The 20,720-nt window shown below is 45.2% G+C and overlaps 1 protein-coding gene across 7 annotated transcripts in view; it reads left to right on the top strand.

Annotated features, from left to right (window-relative positions):
* KDM5C (lysine demethylase 5C) overlaps positions 1 to 5,378 on the top strand; it is a 31,303-nt gene extending 25,925 nt beyond the window's left edge. For 4 of the 7 annotated variants that reach the window (XM_061137308.1, XM_061137306.1, XM_061137303.1 and 1 more), the window contains 8 exons: positions 603 to 961; positions 1,555 to 1,693; positions 2,177 to 2,356; positions 2,499 to 2,636; positions 2,813 to 3,412; positions 3,692 to 3,770; positions 3,905 to 4,104; positions 4,213 to 5,378. In XM_061137308.1, coding sequence (XP_060993291.1) covers positions 603 to 961; positions 1,555 to 1,693; positions 2,177 to 2,356; positions 2,499 to 2,636; positions 2,813 to 3,412; positions 3,692 to 3,770; positions 3,905 to 4,104; positions 4,213 to 4,578 — 2,061 coding nt within the window. In that variant the 3' untranslated portion in view covers positions 4,579 to 5,378. The remainder of the gene's footprint in view (positions 1 to 602; positions 962 to 1,554; positions 1,694 to 2,176; positions 2,357 to 2,498; positions 2,637 to 2,812; positions 3,413 to 3,691; positions 3,771 to 3,904; positions 4,105 to 4,212) is intronic. The other 3 variants (XM_061137307.1, XM_061137305.1, XM_061137304.1) reach the window with 1 other exon arrangement.
* Positions 5,379 to 20,720: the final 15,342 nt, after the last annotated feature.

Raw genomic sequence — 20,720 nt, 5'->3', positions numbered from 1 at the left:
ACATCAGAATCCTTTGGGCGCTTAAGTAAAGCATAGATTCCTACTGCTGCTGCTTAGTCACTTCAGTCCTGTCTGACTTTGTGCGACCCTATGGACTGTAGCCTGCCAGACTCCTCTATCCATAGAATTCTCCAGTCAAAAGTACTGGAGTGGGTTGCAGTTGCCATGCCCTCCTCCAGGGGATCTTCCCAACCCAGGGATCAAACGTGGGTCTCCTGCATTGCAGGTAGATTCTTTACCACTGAGCCACCAGGGAAGCCCTTTAGACTCCTGACCAATCCCTATTAAGAATCTCAAGGACCTCCAACTAATAAAAATAAAATAAAATAAAATAAAATCAATGTGGAACAAAAAAAAAAAAAAAGAATCTCAAGGAGTGGACCCAGAGATCTGCATTTTAACAAATGTCCCAGGGTATTTAGTGGGCAGTGAGTGTTAGGAACCACTGCTTAGGGCCTGGTGAAGGAAGAGTGCCTAGACCATGCTAGGTTCTCTTCACAAATACTGAAGGGTAAGAAGGTAAATAAGGGCAGAAGTATGTGGTGGTGGGACCTCTGTGTGGGCTCTGCTGAGGAGTTTGTTTTTTGTTTGTGTCCTGGTAGGGTATTCTGGAACAGGTGGAAGCCTACCAAGCTGAGGCCTGTGAGGCTCTGGCCTCATTGCCATCCAGTCCAGGGCTCCTGCAGTCCCTGCTGGAGAGAGGGCGGCAGCTTGGAGTGGAGGTACCTGAAGCCCAGCAGCTCCAGCGGCAGGTGGAACAGGCACAATGGCTGGATGAGGTTAAACGCACACTGGCCCCCTCAGCCCGAAGAGGCACCCTGGCTGTCATGCGGGGACTGTTGGTAGCAGGTGCCAGTGTGGCCCCTAGCCCTGCTGTGGATAAGGCCCAAGCCGAACTGCAGGAGCTACTGACCATTGCCGAACGCTGGGAGGAGAAGGCCCATCTCTGCCTGGAGGCCAGGTAGGTCCAGCTTCTTCCCCTCCCTGCTCTACTGCATCCTTCAGAGTTTAGCAGAGAAGCTGAAGATGATTCCCATGGGTGACCTTGGGCACCAGATTCCTGTATTGGTGTATTGACTATCCTATCCTCCCCTTTTTTGTTTAACTCTGTATTATACGTAGAGGCAGAGATAGTCTTACGGAGAAACAGAGATGGACAAATACAGAGCTATATAGAGGACTAGCTCCACAGGCTGACGTGTGCACACACTCATGAGAAGTACCAACAAGCAGATGAACACCTGTTAGTAGAAAGACCCCACACATGGAACAGTCTGACAAACTGCAGTTCCCAGATTAATACTACAGGTTGTGTGTGTAGGCACTGCCAGCAGGCGGACAGACTGGTGGACAAGCAGAGCATGGGGATACGGCAGAAATTTGGTGCATGCAATCTGGAACAAGCAGAGACTGACAGCCACTTGTAGGCAGAATACAAGCAAGTAGGCCCAAGTGGCAGCCACAGGGGCTCATACTGCTATACCCGAAAGTCAGACTGGGCTTCTGGTCACGGAGACCATCCCAGACTGAGGCCTCTTTTTTCTCTACCTTTAGGCAGAAGCATCCACCAGCCACGCTTGAGGCCATAATTCATGAGGCAGAAAACATCCCTGTTCACCTGCCCAACATCCAGGCTCTCAAGGAGGCTCTTGCTAAGGCCCGGGCTTGGATTGCTGATGTGGACGAGATCCAAGTGAGGACTCTGTTGCCCCACCCCCCCTTCACCCCAGATCTCCAGTCCAGATGGGAGAGATGTCATACACTGTGTTGTGCTGGGTTGAGTTGGGTTGGCTAGAGCGAGGAAGGGGGTATAGCATGTTTTGAGGAGGCAAAATGTGCTTGGTGAGCAATGTGAAGAAGGGTTGCGAGGCTGGCCTGAGGGAAGATAGGACGCTGGTTAAGATGAGAATGGTAGGGGCAGGGAGGCTAAAAGAGGCCAACCACAGCAATGTAACTGGTCTGGTGGTCCTGGGGACTGCCTGGATATCTGGAGGCTGAGCCAGTGGATGTAGGAGTTGGAGGAGAGAGCCAGGTAGGCATACCTTCCTTAGGATGAGCCTGTTTTTTCTGGCTCAAGACTGTGAGTCCAGTCTATCTTCCCAATTCAGGGCCAGGGACAGAGTAGCATCAGTAGATGTTGGCGAGTTGAATTGAGCTTTCTCTTGCCCTGTCCCAGAATGGTGATCACTACCCCTGCCTGGATGACTTGGAGGGTCTGGTGGCTGTGGGCCGGGACCTACCTGTGGGGTTGGAGGAACTGAGACAGCTAGAGCTGCAGGTACTGACAGCGCACTCCTGGAGGGAGAAGGCCTCCAAGACCTTCCTCAAGAAGAATTCTTGCTACACTCTGCTGGAGGTGAGGCCTGGGATCCTGACCCACAGCCTCTCCTGCCTCTGGCCCAGATGTGAGACAGCTCATGTGAGAACGTGGGTTTGGGGCCTTTGGGCATGGGAAGGAGGGGAAGCCCAGACAGTCCCCCTCTGTCTGCCTGCCTCAGGTGCTCTGCCCGTGTGCAGATGCCGGCTCAGACAGCACCAAGCGCAGCCGTTGGATGGAGAAGGAGCTGGGGTTGTACAAATCTGACACAGAGCTGCTGGGGCTATCTGCGCAGGACCTCAGGGACCCAGGCTCTGTGGTAAGGAGCTTAGGCCCAGATGGGGAGAAGAGTCTGGCAATGATAGTGTCTGAGCCTCGTGACCATGGGCAGACCGCTTGCTCCCTGTGCGTCAGTTCTCCTGGTTTGGGAGTTCATGGTGCCAGAGAAGGAGGGTTGGGGTGCTGACCTCTCCTCCCCTGTCCTGGGCACGGCAGATCGTGGCCTTCAAGGAGGGGGAACAGAAGGAGAAGGAGGGAATCCTGCAGCTACGTCGCACCAACTCCACCAAACCCAGTCCACTGGCATCATCGACCACAGCTTCCTCTGCAACCTCCATCTGTGTGTGTGGGCAGGTGCCAGCCGGGGTGGGAGCTCTGCAGTGTGACCTGTGTCAGGACTGGTTCCATGGGCGATGTGTGTCGGTACCCCGCCTCCTCAGTTCCCTAAGGCCCAGTCCCACCCCATCCCCACTGCTGGCCTGGTGGGAGTGGGACACCAAATTCTTGTGTCCGCTGTGCATGCGCTCACGGCGCCCACGCCTGGAGACCATCTTGGCACTGCTGGTAGCGCTGCAGAGACTGCCTGTGCGGCTGCCTGAGGGTGAGGCCCTACAGTGCCTCACAGAGAGGGCCATCAGCTGGCAAGGCCGTGCAAGGCAGGCTCTGGCCTCTGAGGATGTGACTGCTCTGTTGGGACGGCTGGCTGAGCTTCGCCAGCGGCTGCAAGCTGAACCCAGGCCCGAGGAGCCCCCTACCTACCCTTCAGCCCCTGCCTCTGACCCTCTCAGAGAAGGCAGTGGCAAGGATATGCCTAAGGTGAGCTGTGCAGCCCAGCTCTTTCACCCTCAAATTCCTGTCTCCTAGCCCTCACCCTTACTTAGGCTCCGGCCCTACCCCTGCTCTCTGACTTTTGGTCTCCTTTGGCCTGGCCTTCTTGCCCCATTCTGCCTCCTCTCCAGATCCCTGTAATGCTCAATGCTGGCAGCCTGTGTCTGCCCATCTCCAGGAGGTGGAGGGTCCCAAGTCTGAAGTTGGTGGGCAGCAGTAGGACCTGGTTCTTCAGTTACCACTACCTTCTCTTCATCTCTTTGGCAGGTGCAGGGGTTGCTAGAGAATGGAGACAGCATGACCAGTCCTGAGAAGGTAGCCCCGGGGGAGGGCTCAGGTAAGAGAGGTAGGTCTAAGTGTGGGTAGGCTGTTAGTGAATCTCACCAGAGTGATCCCTGTGGTCCTTAGCTCTGTCGTGGTAGGGGGCAGGGGTATAACCAGGAGTAGCCTCTAACCCAACCTGTCCCGGCAACTCCCCAGACCTGGAGCTGCTGTCCTCGCTGTTGCCACAGTTGACTGGCCCTGTGTTGGAGCTGCCTGAGGCAACCCGGGCCCCCCTAGAGGAGCTCATGTTGGAGGGGGACTTGCTTGAGGTGACCCTGGATGAGAACCAGAGCATCTGGCAGCTGCTGCAGGCTGGGCAGCCTCCAGACGTGGAGCGGATCCGCACACTTCTGGAGGTAAGGAGAGGACAGGTCATGTGCAGGGCTGGGAGGTCAGGCGGAGCAGGCAAGGAGCCCAGGCCTGACCACTTGTGCTGCACCTCTTTTTGCCTGTTGTGATCACAGCTGGAGAAGGCAGAGCGCCATGGGAGCCGAGCACGGGGCCGGGCACTGGAGAGGCGGCGGCGGCGGAAAGCAGATCGGGGTGGGGAGGGTGATGACCCAGCCCGAGAGGAGCTAGAGCCAAAGAGGGTACGGAGCTCAGGGCCAGAGGCCGAGGAGGCCCAGGAGGAGGAGGAGCTGGAGGAGGAGACTGGGGGTGAGGGCCCACCCCCACCCCCACCCCTGCCCACCACTGACAGCCCCAGCACCCAGGAGAATGGCTTGGAGCCTGCACTAGGGGCCAGTTCAGGCTCCTCGGGCCCTTTTCCCACTTTGACTCCCCGGCTGCATGTGCCCTGCCCACAGCAGCCGCCTCAGCAACAGTTGTGACAGTGGCTGAGCCTAGCACAGACCCCAACAGAGACCCCTTGGCCTCAAGGATCCTCTTTCTGACCATCAAGCCTGCTTCTTGGGAGGTGGGCGAGTAGGGGGGATGACCACCCCAGCCCACCCCTGAGTCCCTTGACTTTTATATTCTGACTCCAAGGTATTGTTCAGACCTCAGCTCCTGGGGGCTGGCCCCTGGAGTCCCCCTCCCTGGTAGCCTCTAACCAGCATTCCTAGACACCTGAGGCAGATAGACTGATGGGCAGGTGGCAGGGGGGTGGCTGGGACTGGGCCAGCACCATTCCAGAGAGACAGCCAGTGCATATGCAAACTGGGGGAATCTCCTCTCCCTTCTTTCCCCAGTTGTGGCCCTGGCCAGGCCATGCTACACTAACCTCACCTCCCCCTCTCACTCTTCCTCCTTCCCCCCTTCTCCTGCCTCCGTCCCTCCCCTCACCTCCTTCTCCCTTCCCCTGACTTCCACCCAGGAGGAGGAAACTTCACATAGCTGTGCTCACAGTTTATTATTTTAAATAAATTTGGTTGGGGAGCTGAGGAGGGCTCCCTGAGATCTGAAGAAAGCTTTTGGTGCTTGTCCTCATTACCACCTTGACCTTCCCTCCATGTCCTGCCCTGTCTCCTTTCCTCCTCCTGGGTTCATGTTGTAATAAAAGAAGATTGTTGGTGTGTAATTAATTTGTTCAAAAGAAAAAAGGCAAAACAAGAAACTTGGTTCCAACTGAAGCCTATTTTAATTTTATTTTATTATTTTCCTCTTGTTAGAAATAAAACCCTTAGCAACATTTTTTTGAAACATGTTTCTGAAGTGCATTTCTCTTCGGAAGGTCTCCATCACCTGTCAGTGGAGGAGCTGCAGTGCTGGTGGAACACGAGGGCTGAAGCCAGGGAGCTCTGAGTTCTGAAACGAGTTCTACCAGGTTCTCCTTAACCATGGGCAAGACATCCCAATTCTCCCCCCACTCCACCCCCAAGCCAGTTTTAGCCATCTCCCAAGAGATAGGCCCTGGCACGTAACTCCTGCCACAGCCTCCTCCAACTTTATGCCCTCCTGTCTACCCTCTTCGAGCCCCTAGAGGGATGGTTTGGGGGCAGGGCTTTACTGAGGTATAATTTACACACAAAATTTACCTGTTTTAAATGTACAGTTCAGTGATTCAAAGGGATGTTTCTATCCTGCTTAAAACCATCCATGATGCGTCATTGCCCTTAAGATACACATGGACACACGGTTGACCTTTAAACAATGGGTTTGAACTGAGGGTCCACTTAAACTCAGATTCTTTCCAATAAATATGTATTGACACTACTGTACTATACACCATGTGTCAAATCCGCAGATGATATGGAAGACTGGCTTTAAAGTGACATGCAGATTTTCAACTGTATAGGGGTCGGTGCTCCCTAACATACACACGTATATATACACCCGTGTAATCTCATTCTGGAATGCTTTCCTGTCAGACCCATATGCTGGGTCTTTCAGGGGCCCTTCCCTGGTTTTTCTCTACCCTAAAGGGTTTTTCCTACGTCTGTGAAAGAGGACTAAAGTTAGGTCATTTACAATCACCAAGTTCACTTTATTATAAAGCAGCATTACTGTAATAGATTTTACATACTACACAGGTTTCACCCACTAAAGTATACAATTCAGTGGCTTTGAGTATATTCTAGTTGTATAATCATCACTGCAAAAGGTTTTAGAACATTTTTGTCATTCCAGAAAGAAACTCTACACTCCTTATGCATCACCGTTCTCCCTAGGCCCCACTCCTAGGCTACCACTTAATCTATAAGGGTTTGTCTATTTTGGACATATATAAGTGGGATCATAAAATATGTGACCCCTTGTGACTGTTCTTTGACTTAGCATAATGATTTCAAGGTGAGTTAACTTTAAAATATAGATTATTAATGGTGACTTTATTTTTTTTTTTATTATTATTATTATTTTTTTTTTGTCATACATTGACATGAATCGGCCATAGATAATGGTGACTTTATATTGGATAGATTTTTCCCCCTCCTGGGCCCCAAAGTCTTTAAAATGAGGGTGACTAAGGCTCTAAAATCAGAGACCATCACTGGAGTTAGTTAACATGTTTTTAATGGGGGTTTGCATGCATCTATTATACTGGCAAGAAGATAAACCACGTTGCATCAGATTCACAAAGGGATCCTAATCCTAGTCCCTCCAAAGGCTAGAACCGCTCTCTGTAGTCCTTGATACTGTGTTCAGAGTCTGCCCATGATGGAAGGATATGGAGGAGGAAGCAAGAGCACCATCCCGACTAAGCCAGCCCATCAGCATCCCATCATGCCTGGCTCTGCAAGGGCTTTTCTTTCAATGTACTGCACAGAGGGCTTAAAAGTTAATGGGCAGGCTTTGGTGCCTAGCCCGGGAACCCAGAACACTGCCACTCTGCCCTTTCTCATCTGAATGCTCAGTGGGTTCATTTTGCTTCTCTTCTTCCCCTTCAAAGATTTCCAGTTGATAGTAACCCAGTGATGAGTTGAGAAAGCCCACCCACTTCTAGCAGCTTTGATTGGTTGGGGCTTTGATTTGATATCTGCCTCGCCCTGCCTCCAGTCTTCCAGCCAGGAGATGGTGGGCTGTGCAAGTAAGGGGAGGCATGGGCCAGTGGACACCTTTAATTTGGGCTCATTTTAATCCCAGTCCACGGGGAAAGCCTGATCTTTTGTTTGCCCGCTTATATGGAATTGAGCATGAAAAGTGGAGACCACCTGAGAGGAGACGGATGTGAAAGCTGGGACAGGGACAGGAAGGGCTCAGTCTCAACACCACTCCCAGTCCCACCCGGAGGCAGACCCCAGAACACGTGGCCTAACAGGAGAGGAAGAGTGTGCCTACAACCTGTAGCAGCTCCCCTGCTTGAGAACTCGGCCCAGCCTCAGGCCCTCCAAAGGAAGGGGCTCGCCAGTTTCTAGACAGCCTTTCCCATCTTGTCTCTGCCCTGCCCCATCCCTCAGTAATGTGCATCCTGTGAGCTCTGCAGGAGAGGTGCTAGCCCCCATCCTGTAAGACCCAGATCAAATATGACCTCTTCCAGAGAGCTTGCTCTGGGTGCAGATGTGTCCCCCTTTTCCAGACTCACCTAGAAAGGAGTGACTGCCCTGGGAGATTCCAGATGAGTGGCAGATGGGGAGAAAGAGCACTGGGGAGCACAGTATCTTCACCTCAAGGTCATTTTCTTCTGAAGAGACCACTGCAGACAGATGCAGTTTCCAGGGGCTGCCAAATCCCTCAGAATGGCTCGTGAGTCCGCAGTGACAGGGATGGGAAGAGACATCACTTATACTAAGGACTTTTTCCAACCCCTTCCCCCTCCCTAGTGCCCCCACTGTGCTTTAGGTGGTGCCTGAAACACTCTTCCCACCCCCCAAGTCCCCTGTACTGGGAGTTCCTAGAGGGAAGGCAAGTCCCAAGCCTGAGACCTCTGCTCCCACTTTCAGTCAGGGCTCAGAAGAAGAGGGAGACAGGAACAGCGCTTGGAGTCTAATTCTGTTCTCTGCAGTGCATAAAGCTCCTTGGTAAGGGTGCTACCCCACAGGAGTGGGGCCTGGAGTCTGAGGTCCATGATCACTGAGATCCTGAAGGGATAGACACTGACCATGCTTCCCAGAAGCCCTGAAATTGTGAAGATGGGAAAAGAGGGATTTGGAGAAAGAAATGCATTCCCTGCCTCTGGGGCACTCACCTTTCAGGAAAGGGAAGGGAACTGCCTCTTGTGAACTCCTTTCTGGGTGCCAAGCTACATGTGAGATATTTCATGAAGTGTTTGTCATATACACAGGAAACAGGTAGTATCAGCTGGGCTTCCCACTAAATCTCTGAACCTACAGCTTGTGTTGCATGAGAGCAGGAATCCAAAGTAATCAGCCTGCCCCTGGGAAAGAGTTCATAGCTGGGGTTCAGTGTTGCTCTCTACTGTTGGCAGATGGAACCCCAGCAGTGCTATAGCCAGATTGTCTTTGGTAGGTAGAAGTCCACATGCTGAACTTGTACATAACCTCCATGCCTTCCTGTATTGGTTATGTATTACTGCATATGTGTGCTAAGTCACTTCAGTTGTGTCTGACTCTTTGTGACCCCATGGACTGTAGCCCACCAGGCTCCTGTCCATGGGATTCTACAGGCAAGAATACTGGCATGGGTTGCCATGCCCTTCTCCAGAGGATCTTCCCAACCCAGGGATCGAACCCATGTCTCTTATGTCTCCTGCATTGGCAGCCAGGTTCTTTACCACTGAGCCACCAGGGAAACCCCTATGACTGCATATGTATTACTGCAAATTACTTCAAAAACAGTGGCTTAAAACAACATGTTAGTATCAACATATGTACACTACCATGTGTAAAGTAGATAGCTGGTGAGAAGTTGCTATATAACATGGGGAACCCAGCCTGGAGCTCTGTGATGACCTAGAGGTGTGGGACAGGGGGAAGGGAGGGGAGGGAGGCTCAAGAGTGAGGGGATATATGTATAATTATGGCTGATTCGCGTTGCTGTATGGCAGAAACCAACACAACATTGTAAAAGATAAATTTTTTAAAAATGCTGAAGAAAAAACCTAAATAAAACAATGACATTTATCTCAGTTCCTGTAGATCAGAAATCTGGGCACAACTTAGCTGGGTTTTTATTTCAGAATCTCTCACAGGCTACAATCAAGGTGTCAGATGGGGCTGCAGTCATCCCAAGGCTCGACTGGGGAATGATCTGCTTCCAAGCTCAATGTATGGCTGTTGGCAGGACTTAGTTCCCTGTGGGCTGTTAGACTAAGTGCTTCAATTTCTTGCCAACTTTTGGTGGAAGCCATCCTCAAATTCCTTGCTGTATGGACATTCCCACAGACCAACTCACAACATGGCTGCTTATTTCAACAGGGTGGTCAAGTGAGATGAGAGCAGCATGAGGGGACATGGGGAGAACATTGCACACGCAAGATGGAAGTCACAGTCTTTATAACCTAGTCTCAGAAGTGACATCCTACCACTTTTACAATATTCCACTCACTAGAAGTAAGTCATTATGTCCAGGCCACACTCTCAGGGAGGGGGTTATACAAGGATGTAAATCCCAGGAGGTGAGGCTCATTGGCAGCCATCTTAGAGACTACTACAGTTTGTCCTCAGGCCCCAATGATTTATGTCCCTTCCACATGCAAAATACATTTACCCCTTCCCAAGGTCTGTAAAAGTCTCATTTCATTAGAACATTGTCTCAAAGTCCAGAATCTCATCTAAATCAGGTCCAAGTGTGAAGGGCTCCTTTGGTGTATTCCTTAAGTATGGCTCCTTAAGTACTATTCCCCTCTCCCCTCCTACCGGTAGATCTGTGAAATTTAGAGACAAGTTATCTGTCCCCAACACACCCCAACATACAATGGTGGAACAGACACAGGATACTGCTACAGACATTCCATCTCAAAAAGGGGAAATGGGAGACACAAAGGCGTCACTAGTCTATAGCAATTGTGAAATCCCACTGGAAGTTCCTGGATTAGGTTTCAAGGCCTGGAAATAATTCTCTAGGGTTTCTGGGCTCTGCTTGGCTCTGCTTTCTGGGCTCTTGGGCCCATCCTCTGTGCCTTCCTTCCTTTTTCATGAAAGGTATCACATATTTGCAGGTGAGTAGTTTCCCCAGTCTGCCTCCTGCCAGTAAAGTGTTGGGGGTCCAAATGGCTTCTTTTCATTTTGTACTCTGTCTGTAATCAGCTGCACTGAGAAATGATTCCAATAGTGGGGCTTGGTGTGCCCCTGCTGTTGGTAGGTTGGGTACTCAACAGTTGCTATAGCCAGACTGGCCTTGGTGAAATTCTATATTGTAGAGCTTGTGTCTAAATTCCATGCATGCCACCATGGCCATTTTGTTCAGGAGTTCATTGGATAAGAAACTGAGGTTGACTGGCATCCACAGGACAGGACAACTTATCCATCTGATTGAGATCTTCCTCAACGGTTGATTCTCTCTGGTGCTCATTTATGTGGGATATGAATACCTTCACACCCATTCCAAAAGGGACATCCATATGCCTCTTCCCCAGACCTCCCCCTTGAACAATATTTCAATCCTGTTCTAAGTCCTGGACCACCTAGCCAAGTCATTACTAACTGCTCACAAATGAGCGGCTATCTAAACCTCTGACCATTTGTGTGACCAGTCACTGAAAACTTTCCTTCCCATTGTCCCCAGGATCAACCCTAAGTGGAGCTTTAACACTGCAGCTAGCCATATCCAGCTGGTGCCAAAATACTATGCAAAACAATCTGTGAACCAAGCTTGACTATTGTGCCTCTGAGTCATCTGGTCACAGGGAACACCCCATGAGACTCAGGTGTGAGAAGGGGATGGCAGTGCAGCCAGTGGGACTATGAGCCACCTGCTCAGACAGCTTACTTTTTTTTTTTTTTTTTCTTTTAATTGGAAGCTAATTACTTTACAATATTGTGGTGGTTTTTGTCATACATTCACATGAATCAGCCATGGGTGTACATCTGATCCCCATCCTGACCCCCCCCTCACCTCCCTCTCCATCCCATCCCTCAGGGCCATCCCAGTGCACCCTGTCCCATGCATCAAACCTGGACTGGTGATCTATTTCACGTATGATAATATACATGTTTCAATGCTATTCTCTCAAATCATCTCACCCTCGCCTTCTCCCACAGAGTCCAACAGTCTGTTTTCTACATCTGTGTCTCCTTGCTGTCTCGCATATAGGGTCATCATTACCATCTTTCTAAATTCCATATATATGTGTTAATATACTGTATTGGTGTTTTTCTTTCTGACTTACTTCGCTCTGTATAATAGGCTCCAGTTTCATCCACCTCATTAGAACTGATTCAAATGCATTCTTTTTAATAGCTGAGTAATATTCCATTGTGTATATGTACCACAGCTTTCTTATCCATTCGTCTGCCGATGGACATCTAGGTTGCTTCCATGTCGTGGCTATTGTAAACAGTGCTGTGATGAACATTGGGGTGCATGTGTCTCTTTCAATTCTGGTTTCCTTGGTGTGTACGCCCAGCAATGGGACTGCTGGGTTGTATGGCAGTTCTATTTCCAGTTTTTTAAGGAATCTCCACACTGTTCTCCATAGTGGCTGTACTAGTTTGCATTCCCACCAACAGTGTAAGAGGGTTCCCTTTTCTTCTCACCCTCTCCAGCATTTATTGTTTGTAGACTTTTGGATAGCAGCCATTCTGACTGGCATGAGATGGTACCTCATTGTGGTTTTGATTTGCATTTCTCTGATAATGAGTGATGTTGAGCATCTTTTCATGTGTTTGTTAGCCATTTGTATATCTTCTTTGGAGAAATGTCTGTTTAGTTCTTTGGCCTACTTTTTGCTTGGGTCTTTTATTTTTCTGGAATTGAGCTGCAGGAGTTGCTTGTATATTTTTGAGGTTAATTTTTTGGCAGTTGCTTTGTTTGCTATTATTTTCTCCCATTCTGAAGGCTGTCTTTTCACCTTGCTTATAGCTTCCTTCATTGTGCAAAAGCTTTTAAGTTTAATTAGGTCCCATTTGTTTATTTTTGCTTTTATTTCCATTATTCTGGGAGGTGGGTCATAGAGGATCCTGCTATGATTTATGTCAGAGTGTTTTGCCTATGTTTTCCTCTAGGAGTTTTATAGTTTCTTGTCTTACATTTAGATCTTTAATCCATTTTGAGTTTATTTTTGTGTATGGTGTTAGAAAGTGTTCTAGTTTCATTCTTTTACAAGTGATTGACCAGTTTTCCCAGCACCACTTGTTAAAGATATTGTCTTTTCCCCATTGTATATTCTTGCCTCCTTTGTCAAAGATAAGGTGTCCATAGGTGCGCAGATTTATCTCTGGGCTTTCTATTTTGTTCCATTGATCTATATTTCTGTCTTTGTGGCAGTACCATACTGTCTTGATGACTGTAGCTTTGTAGTATAGCCTGAAGCCAGGCAGGTTGATTCCTCCAGTTCCATTCTTCTTTCCAAAGATTGCTTTGGCTTTCAAGATTATTTGTATTTCCATACAAATTGTGAAAAAATTTGTTCTAGTTCTGTGAAAAATACTGTTGGTAGCTTGAGAGGGATTGCATTGAATCTATAGATTGCTTTGCCTAGTATACTCATTTTCACTATATTGATTCCTCTGATTCATGAACATGGTATATTTCTCCATCTATTTGTGTCTTCTTTGATTTCTTTCATGAGTGTTTTATAGTTTTCTGTATATAGGTCTTTTGTTTCTTTAGGTAGATTTATTCCTAAGTATTTTATTCTTTTCATTGAAATGGTGAATGGAATTGTTTCCTTAATTTCTCTTTCTGTTTTCTCATTGTTAGTGTATAGGAATGCAAGGGACTTCTGTGTGTTAATTTTATATCCTGCAACTTTACTATATTCATTGATTAGCTCTAGTAATTTTCTGGTGGAGTCTTTAGGGTTTTCTATGTAGAGGATCACGTCACCAGCAAACAGTGAGAGTTTTACTTCTTCTTTTCTAATCTGAATTCCTTTTACTTCTTTCACTTCTCTGATTGCTGTGGCTAAAACTTCCATAACTATGTTGAATAATAGTGGTGAGAGTGGGCATCCTTGTCAGATAGCTTACTTAATTGTATTAGGTGGCAAATGCTGCTGCACACAGACAACCTCATGGCTTGATGGGACTGTTAACATCTCACCATGGCAGCTCAGCTTACACAGGTCACATGGTGTCCCGTGCCCAGGCATTCATTCACAAAACAGATTGGTTTTTCCATTTTTATCTTTCTCTGTGTCTGGGACTCCTATTATCATAATGTGGCCCCTTCTCATTTTACCCCTCCCCCCAACTTCTTTAGTTTTTTTTTTAATCTCTTCATTTATTTATCTCTTTATTCTTTTTTGTTGATTTCCAGAGAGATCCTCAATCTGATCTTTCCACTCAAAACTTTGTTCTCCATATTTAGCTCTCCTACCCTTTATGCCATCTGCATCGTGTGTATTCCCATAGCGTGCCCAGGAACCAGCAAACCACGGGATGGGATTTGGGAACCCCTGGGCCCAATATGAGGACTCAGGCTGAATCTTCATGTATGACCTTATACTTCTCTGACTGGTGGACCATCATGATAGTCTAGGTCATGGGGGATTAATTCAGAACCAGTATCCATTATATTTCAAAAGGTCTGGGTATTTCCCTGTCCCCAAGGTACAATTATGTCGGCTGCAGGTTCCTGTGGGAAAAGCAAGGAGGGAGAGTTCACAATACACCCTTGTGAAAAGTGTAGCAAGTATTACTTCAAGTAGACCCTCCCCTTCATTCAAAGGGCTCCAGTCTATGAACTGGGGGGAGAGGCTGGGACTCTACATTTTGGGGACTAGATCAAGCCTCCATTTGCTAGACTAGATTCTTTTTTTGTTACATGAATCAAGTAGGACCTTATTAGGCTGTCCATCTATTTGGCACTAGGGTAACCACATTTAATTAGCCACCATTACACATCCCCACAGGTCAAATCACCATTCTGATTTCTGCTATGGTTCTGCTGTCCATTATAAGGATCAGACCAGACTTGTCTCTAAAGATGATCCTATCAACCCCACTGAAATCAGGGGGCCCGTCTCTTATCATGAACCCAAATAGCAGGGGGAAAAAACACTACAATGTTTTTAACGAGGCTGGTGTTTACTTGTATTAGTTAAGGTAAAGTTAGCTTCTGAGACAGAAAAAAAAATCTGTGAAATTTAAGACAATAACATTTACTTCTTGCTCCTGCAATCTTCCAAAACAACTGTTAATAGCTGGACTGCCTTTTTCTAAGTGGTGATTCAGGGTCCTAGGCATCTTCTGTGTAGATGATCTGCCACCTTCAAAATGTGGTCACCATTGTACTATTGTCATCTCCATCCCAGCCAAATAAAAGAAGATAAGACCATGCGGGAGGTTTTAATGAGCTAGGCCTAGACTGTAGTGTACAGCACTTCTACTCGCATTCCATTAGCTAGAACTCAGACAGCGGTCACATTCAACTGCAAGGGATGCTGGAAGATATAATCTGAATTTGTCCCAAAAAGGAAAAATAAAAACAGGCCTAGTGACCACCTAGCTAGTCTCTGCCACATCTCATAATGCATGTCTTGAAGCCTTTGTGAAAAGAGTGTCCACATAGTTAGAGGGTGAGTTAAGTGGGTTACACAGAATGAATTGATTCCAGCACTCTGATTTTTTTTTTTTTTTTGAAAAATTTTACTGCGTTTGGTTTCCATGTGGAAGCACTGGCAGAACTGAAAACAGGCAGCATGTTCCACTTACTTTTCTGAAAGATCACATAGCTAGATGAAATCTCCCCCCCACTCAGGGCTGAATAAACCTCACCCCAAAACCACCCCAAGCAAAAGATTAAAACAGAGGTTTGTGGTGATCGTTTAAAAACAATACCATGTGTGAGATGGTCGGCATTTGGATTTCTGTGACTTCTGCATTTGATGTGTGCTCCTTGTCCTCTCACTTGCATCCATCCCCTCCTGCTCCCCCCACCCCATCTTCAGGCCCTTCCTCCTTCAATTAAGACTCAACACACAAGTGTGCAAGTGGAAACGCTACTCAGTCTCAGTACTGCAGGCTTAGACGTCTGCCAATTCCAGCGGATGGAGGATTATCTCTCAACTTTGTAATGTTGCCCTTGCATCACGGTCAGCTAACGCAGGTCTACTCTCTCTCAAGTTGAAATACAGACAAGATATGGGTACGTACACATTTATGGGTCTAAAATATCAGTAAGTAAACCCACTGCGAAAATTTACAAAATGAGGAAGAGGGGGGTCGACGGGTGGCGGTGGGGGGGCCTGTGGCTGTTTCACTTAGGCAGTAACACTGCTGAATGGACACTGTGCTAGGAGAGGGAGGGAGGTTGGGTGCTCAGACAGTAAGCAGAAGAAACAAAGGAAACAGAGCTTGCCTGAAGCTACGTCATTTTCTTCTTGTGATTGTGTAAGGCATTTTAAACTGGAAAAACTTCTTTCCTTCACATTGTTCCAAATAATCATTTGGAATATAACTTGTGATTCAGAATACAAATAAGACCCCTTTCATCTCCACCCTCCACCTCCAAAATCATTCTACACACCCAGGGCCCATAAAGTACAAGGCAGGCAATTGATTTCATGAATCAGGAGGCATTGTGCTCACATGGCGCATAAGGCCACTGTGTCAAGGACACTTTTTAGAGCTTTAGCCCTGATCCCAGCCCTCTCAGGCCACAAGGGGTAAGAATCCATCTTCAGTGAGGATTTAAGTCCAGATCCTTAGAAAAGTTAAATCTAACAAGACTGAACCAGAAAGAAATAGAAATTATGAACAACCCAATTAAAAGCACTGAAATAGAAACTGTGATTTAAAAAAATCTCCCCCCCAAAAAAAACAAAAGCCCGGGACCAGATGGCTTCACAGGTGAATTCTATCTAACATTTAGAGAAGAGCTACTGTCTATCCATCTAAAACTCTTTCCAAAAATTGCAGAAAAAAAAAATTGCAGAGGAAGGAACACTTCCTAACTCATTCATGAGGTCACCATCACCCTGATACCAAAACCAGACAAAGACAACACACAAAAAGAAAACTGCAGGCCAATATCACTGATGAACATAGATGCAAAAATCCTCAACAAAATTCTAGCAAACAGAATTCAATAACACATTAAAAAGCTCATACACCATGATCAAGTTGGGTTTATTCCAGGGATGCAAGGATTCTTCAATATACACAAATCAATCAATGTGATACACCATATTAACAAATTGAAAGATAAAAACCATATGATCATCTCAATAGATGCAGAAAAAGCCTTTGACAAAAATTCAGCACCCATTTATGATTAAAACTCTTCAAAAAATGGGCACAGAAGGAACTTACCTCAACATAGTGAAGGCCATATATGATAAGCCCACAGCAAACATTATTCTCAATGATGATAAACTGCAGCATTCCCCCTAAGATCAGGAACAAGACAAGGGTGTCCAATCTCATGACTATCACTCAACATAGTTTTGGAAGTCCTAGCTACAGCAATCAGAGAAGAAAAATAAAAGGAATCCAGATCGGAAAAGAAGAAGTCAAGCTCTCACTGTTTGCAGATGACATGATACTATACATAGAAAACCCTAAAGGTACTACCAGAAAATTACTAGAGCTAATCAGTGAATTTAGCAAAGTTGCAGGATACAAAATCAATACACAGAAAAATCACTTGCATTCCTATATACTAACAATGAAAAATCAGAAAAAGAAATTAAGGAATCAATCCCATTCACTATTGCAACAAAAAGAATAAAATATCTAGGAATAAACCTACCTAAGGAGAAAAAAGACCTGTATACAGAAAATTATAAGACACTGATGAAAGATATCAAAGATGACATAACAGATGGAGAGATATTCCATGTTCCTGGGTAGGAAGAATCAATATTGTGAAATTACTATACTACCAAATGCAATCTACAGATTCAATAAGATTCCTATCAAATTACCAATGACATTTTTCACAGAACTAGAACAAAAAAATTCACAATTCATATGGAAACACAAAAGACCTAGAATAGCCAAAGCAGTCCTGAGAAAGAAGGATGGAGCTGGAGGAATCAAACTTCCTGACTTCAGATTATATTACAAAGCTACAGTCATCAAGACACGAAGCTGCTGGCACAAAAACAGAAATATAGACCAATGGAACAAGATAGAAAGCCCAGAGATAAACCCACACACCTATGGGTACCTTATTTTTGGCAAAGGAGGCAAGAATATACAATGGGGCAAAGATAGCCTCTTCAATAAGTGGTGCTGGGAAAACTGGACAGCTACATGTAAAAGAATGAAATTAGAACACTTCCTAACCTGTACACAAAGATAAACTCAAAATGGATTAAAGACCTAAATGTAAGATCAAAAACTATAAAACTCTTAGAGGAAAACATAGACAGAACACTTGATGACATGGATCAAAGCAAAATCCTATATGACCCACCTCCTAAAGTAATGGAAATAAAAACAAAAGTAAACAAGTGGGACCTAATTAAACTTAAAAGCTTTTGCACAGCAAAGGAAACTATAAACAAGGTGAAAAGACAACCCTCAGAATGGGAGAAAATAATAGCAAATGAAACAACTGACAAAGGATTGATTTCCAAAATATACAAGCAACTCATACAAAATACCAGAAAAACAAACAACCCAATCAAAAAGTGGGCAGGAGATCTAAACAAACATTTCTCCAAAGAAGACATACAGATGGCTAACAAACACATAAAAGATGCTCAACATCGTTCATTATTAGAGAAATGCAAACCGAAACTACAATGAGATATCACCTCACACCGGTCAGAATAGCCATCATCAAAAAGTCTACAAACGGGAATTCCCTTGTGGTCCAGTGGCTAAGACTCTGTGCTCCTGATACGGGGGGCTGGGTTCAATCCCTGGTTAGGGAACTAGATCCCACATGCCACAACTAAGACTCTATGCAGCCAAATAAAAAAAAATAAATGTTTTTTTTTTTTAAAAGTCTACAAACAATAAATGCTGGAGAGGGTGTGGAGAAAAGGGAATGCTCTTGCACTGTTGGTGGGAATCGAAATTGATACAGCCACTATGGATGATGGTACAGAGATTCCTTTAAAAAGTAGGAATAAAACCACCATATGACCCAGCAATCCCACTCCTAGGCATATACCCTGAGGAAACCAAAATTGAAAAAGACACTTGTACCCCAATGTTCATTGCAGCACTATTTACAATAGCTAGAACATGGAAGCAGCCTAGATGTCCATCGACAGATGAATGGATAAAGAAGTTGTGGTACATATACACAATGTAGTATTACTCAGCCATAAAAATGAACACATTTGAGTCAGTTCCAATGAGGCAGATGAACCTAGAGCCTATTATACAGAGTGAAGTAAGTCAGAAACAGAAAGAAAAATATCATATACTAACACATATATATGGAATCTAGAAAGATGGTATGGGAGAATTTATTTTCAGGGCAGCAGTGGAGAAACAGACATAGAGAACAGACTTATGGACACAGGCAGAGGGGAGGAGAGAGTGAGATGTATGGAAAGGGTAAAATGGAAACTTACACTACCATATATAAAATAGATAGCCAATGTGAATTTGCTGTATGTCTCTTGGAACTCAAACAGGGGCTCTGTATCAACCTAGAGGGGTGGGATGGGGAGGGAGATAGGAGGAAGTTTCAAGAGGGAGCAGACATATGTATACTTATGGCTGATTCATGTTGAGGTCTGACAGAAAACAACAAAATTCTGTAAAGCAATTATCTGTCACTTAAAAAATAAATTAATTTAAAAAATCTCCTATTAAGAATTATTTATTTAAATTGGAGGATAACTACTTTACACTATTGTGATGGTTTTTGCCATACATCAATATGAATCAGCCATAGGCATACATGTGTCTGCTTCCTCTGAAGCCCCCTCCCACCTCCCTCTCTAGTCTATCTCTCCAGGTTGTCACCGAGCACCAGCTTTGGGTGCCCTGCATCATACATCAAACTCTCACTGGCTATCTATTCTACATATGGTAATGTATATGTTTCAATGCTATTCTCTCAAATCATCCCACCCTCTCCTTCTCTGACTGATTCCAAAAGTTTGTTCTTTATGTCTGTGTCTCCTTTGCTGCCCTGCATGTAGGATTGTCAGTACCATCTTTCTAGATTCCACATATATGCGTTAATATACGGTACCTGTCTTTTTCTTTCTGCCTTACTCTCTACAATATTACACTGTATAATAGGCTATAATAGGTTCATCTACCTCATTAGAACTGACTCAAATGGGATCCTTTTTATAGCTGAGTAATATTCCATTGTGTGTATGTAAGGAAACTATAAGCAAGGTGAAGAGACAACCTTCACAATGGGGGAAAATAATAGCAAATGAAACAACTGACAAAGAATTAACTTCCAAAATATACATGCGGCTCAAGTAGTTCAATACCAGAAAAACAAACAACCCAATAAAAAAGTGGGCAGAAGATTTAAACAAACATTTCTCCAAAGAAGACATACAGATGGCTAATAAACAAATGAAAAGTAGTTCAATACCAGAAAAACAAACAACCCAATAAAAAAGTGGGCAGAAGATTTAAACAAACATTTCTCCAAAGAAGACATACAGATGGCTAATAAACAAATGAAAAGATGCTCATTACTACAGAAATGCAAATCAAAATCACAATGAGGTATCATCTCACACCAGTCAGAATGGCCATCATCAAAAAGGATACAAACAATAAATGCTGGAGAGGGTGTGGAAAATAGGGAACCCTCTTACACTGTTGGTGAGAATGCAAATGGATACAACCACTATGGAGAAGAGGATGGACATTCCTTTAAAACTAGGAATAAAACTACCATATGACCCAGCAATCCCACTACTAGGCATATACCCTGAGGAAACCAGAATTGAAAAAGACAGATGTACCCCAATGTTCATTGCAGCAATATTTACAATAGATAGGACACAGAAGCAACCTAGATGTCCATCAGCACATGAATGGGTAACAAATGATTTTATTTTTTAATTTTTTTAAAGAGAAAAATTTTACTGAAAAATAGTAAAAACATTGACACAAGGGATTTTGAAAACACAGAGCATGTATTTAACCATTAGCTTTACTTTAATAAGTAAATATTCACCACCTTTATTCTCTATCACATATCATAATATTTATAATAAACCTGTCCACCCTATGGATATTGTCAATGCAAAGTTAAGCTTCTAATATCACTAACTTTTATTTTATTTTTTTGATTTTTTTTCCATTTAATTTTTATTAGTTGGAGGCTAATTACTTTACAATATTGTAGTGGTTTTTGCCATACATTGACATGAATCAGCCATGGATTTACATGTGTGCCCCATCCTGAACCCCCCTCCCACCTCCCTCCCCAACAAATGATTTTAAAAAGTAAAAAAGAGGGCTCCCCTGGTGGCTCAGTGGTAAAGAATCCACCTGCCAATGCAGGAGACAAGGGTCCGATCCCTAGTACAGGAAGATCCCACATGCCATGGAGCAACTAAACCCATGTGCCACAACTGTTGAGCTTGTGC

This window comes from Dama dama, chromosome X, assembly GCF_033118175.1.
Source record: "Dama dama isolate Ldn47 chromosome X, ASM3311817v1, whole genome shotgun sequence".
In the NCBI taxonomy this organism is placed as follows: domain Eukaryota; kingdom Metazoa; phylum Chordata; class Mammalia; order Artiodactyla; family Cervidae; genus Dama; species Dama dama.
This window is presented reverse-complemented; position numbering and strand designations above follow the sequence as displayed.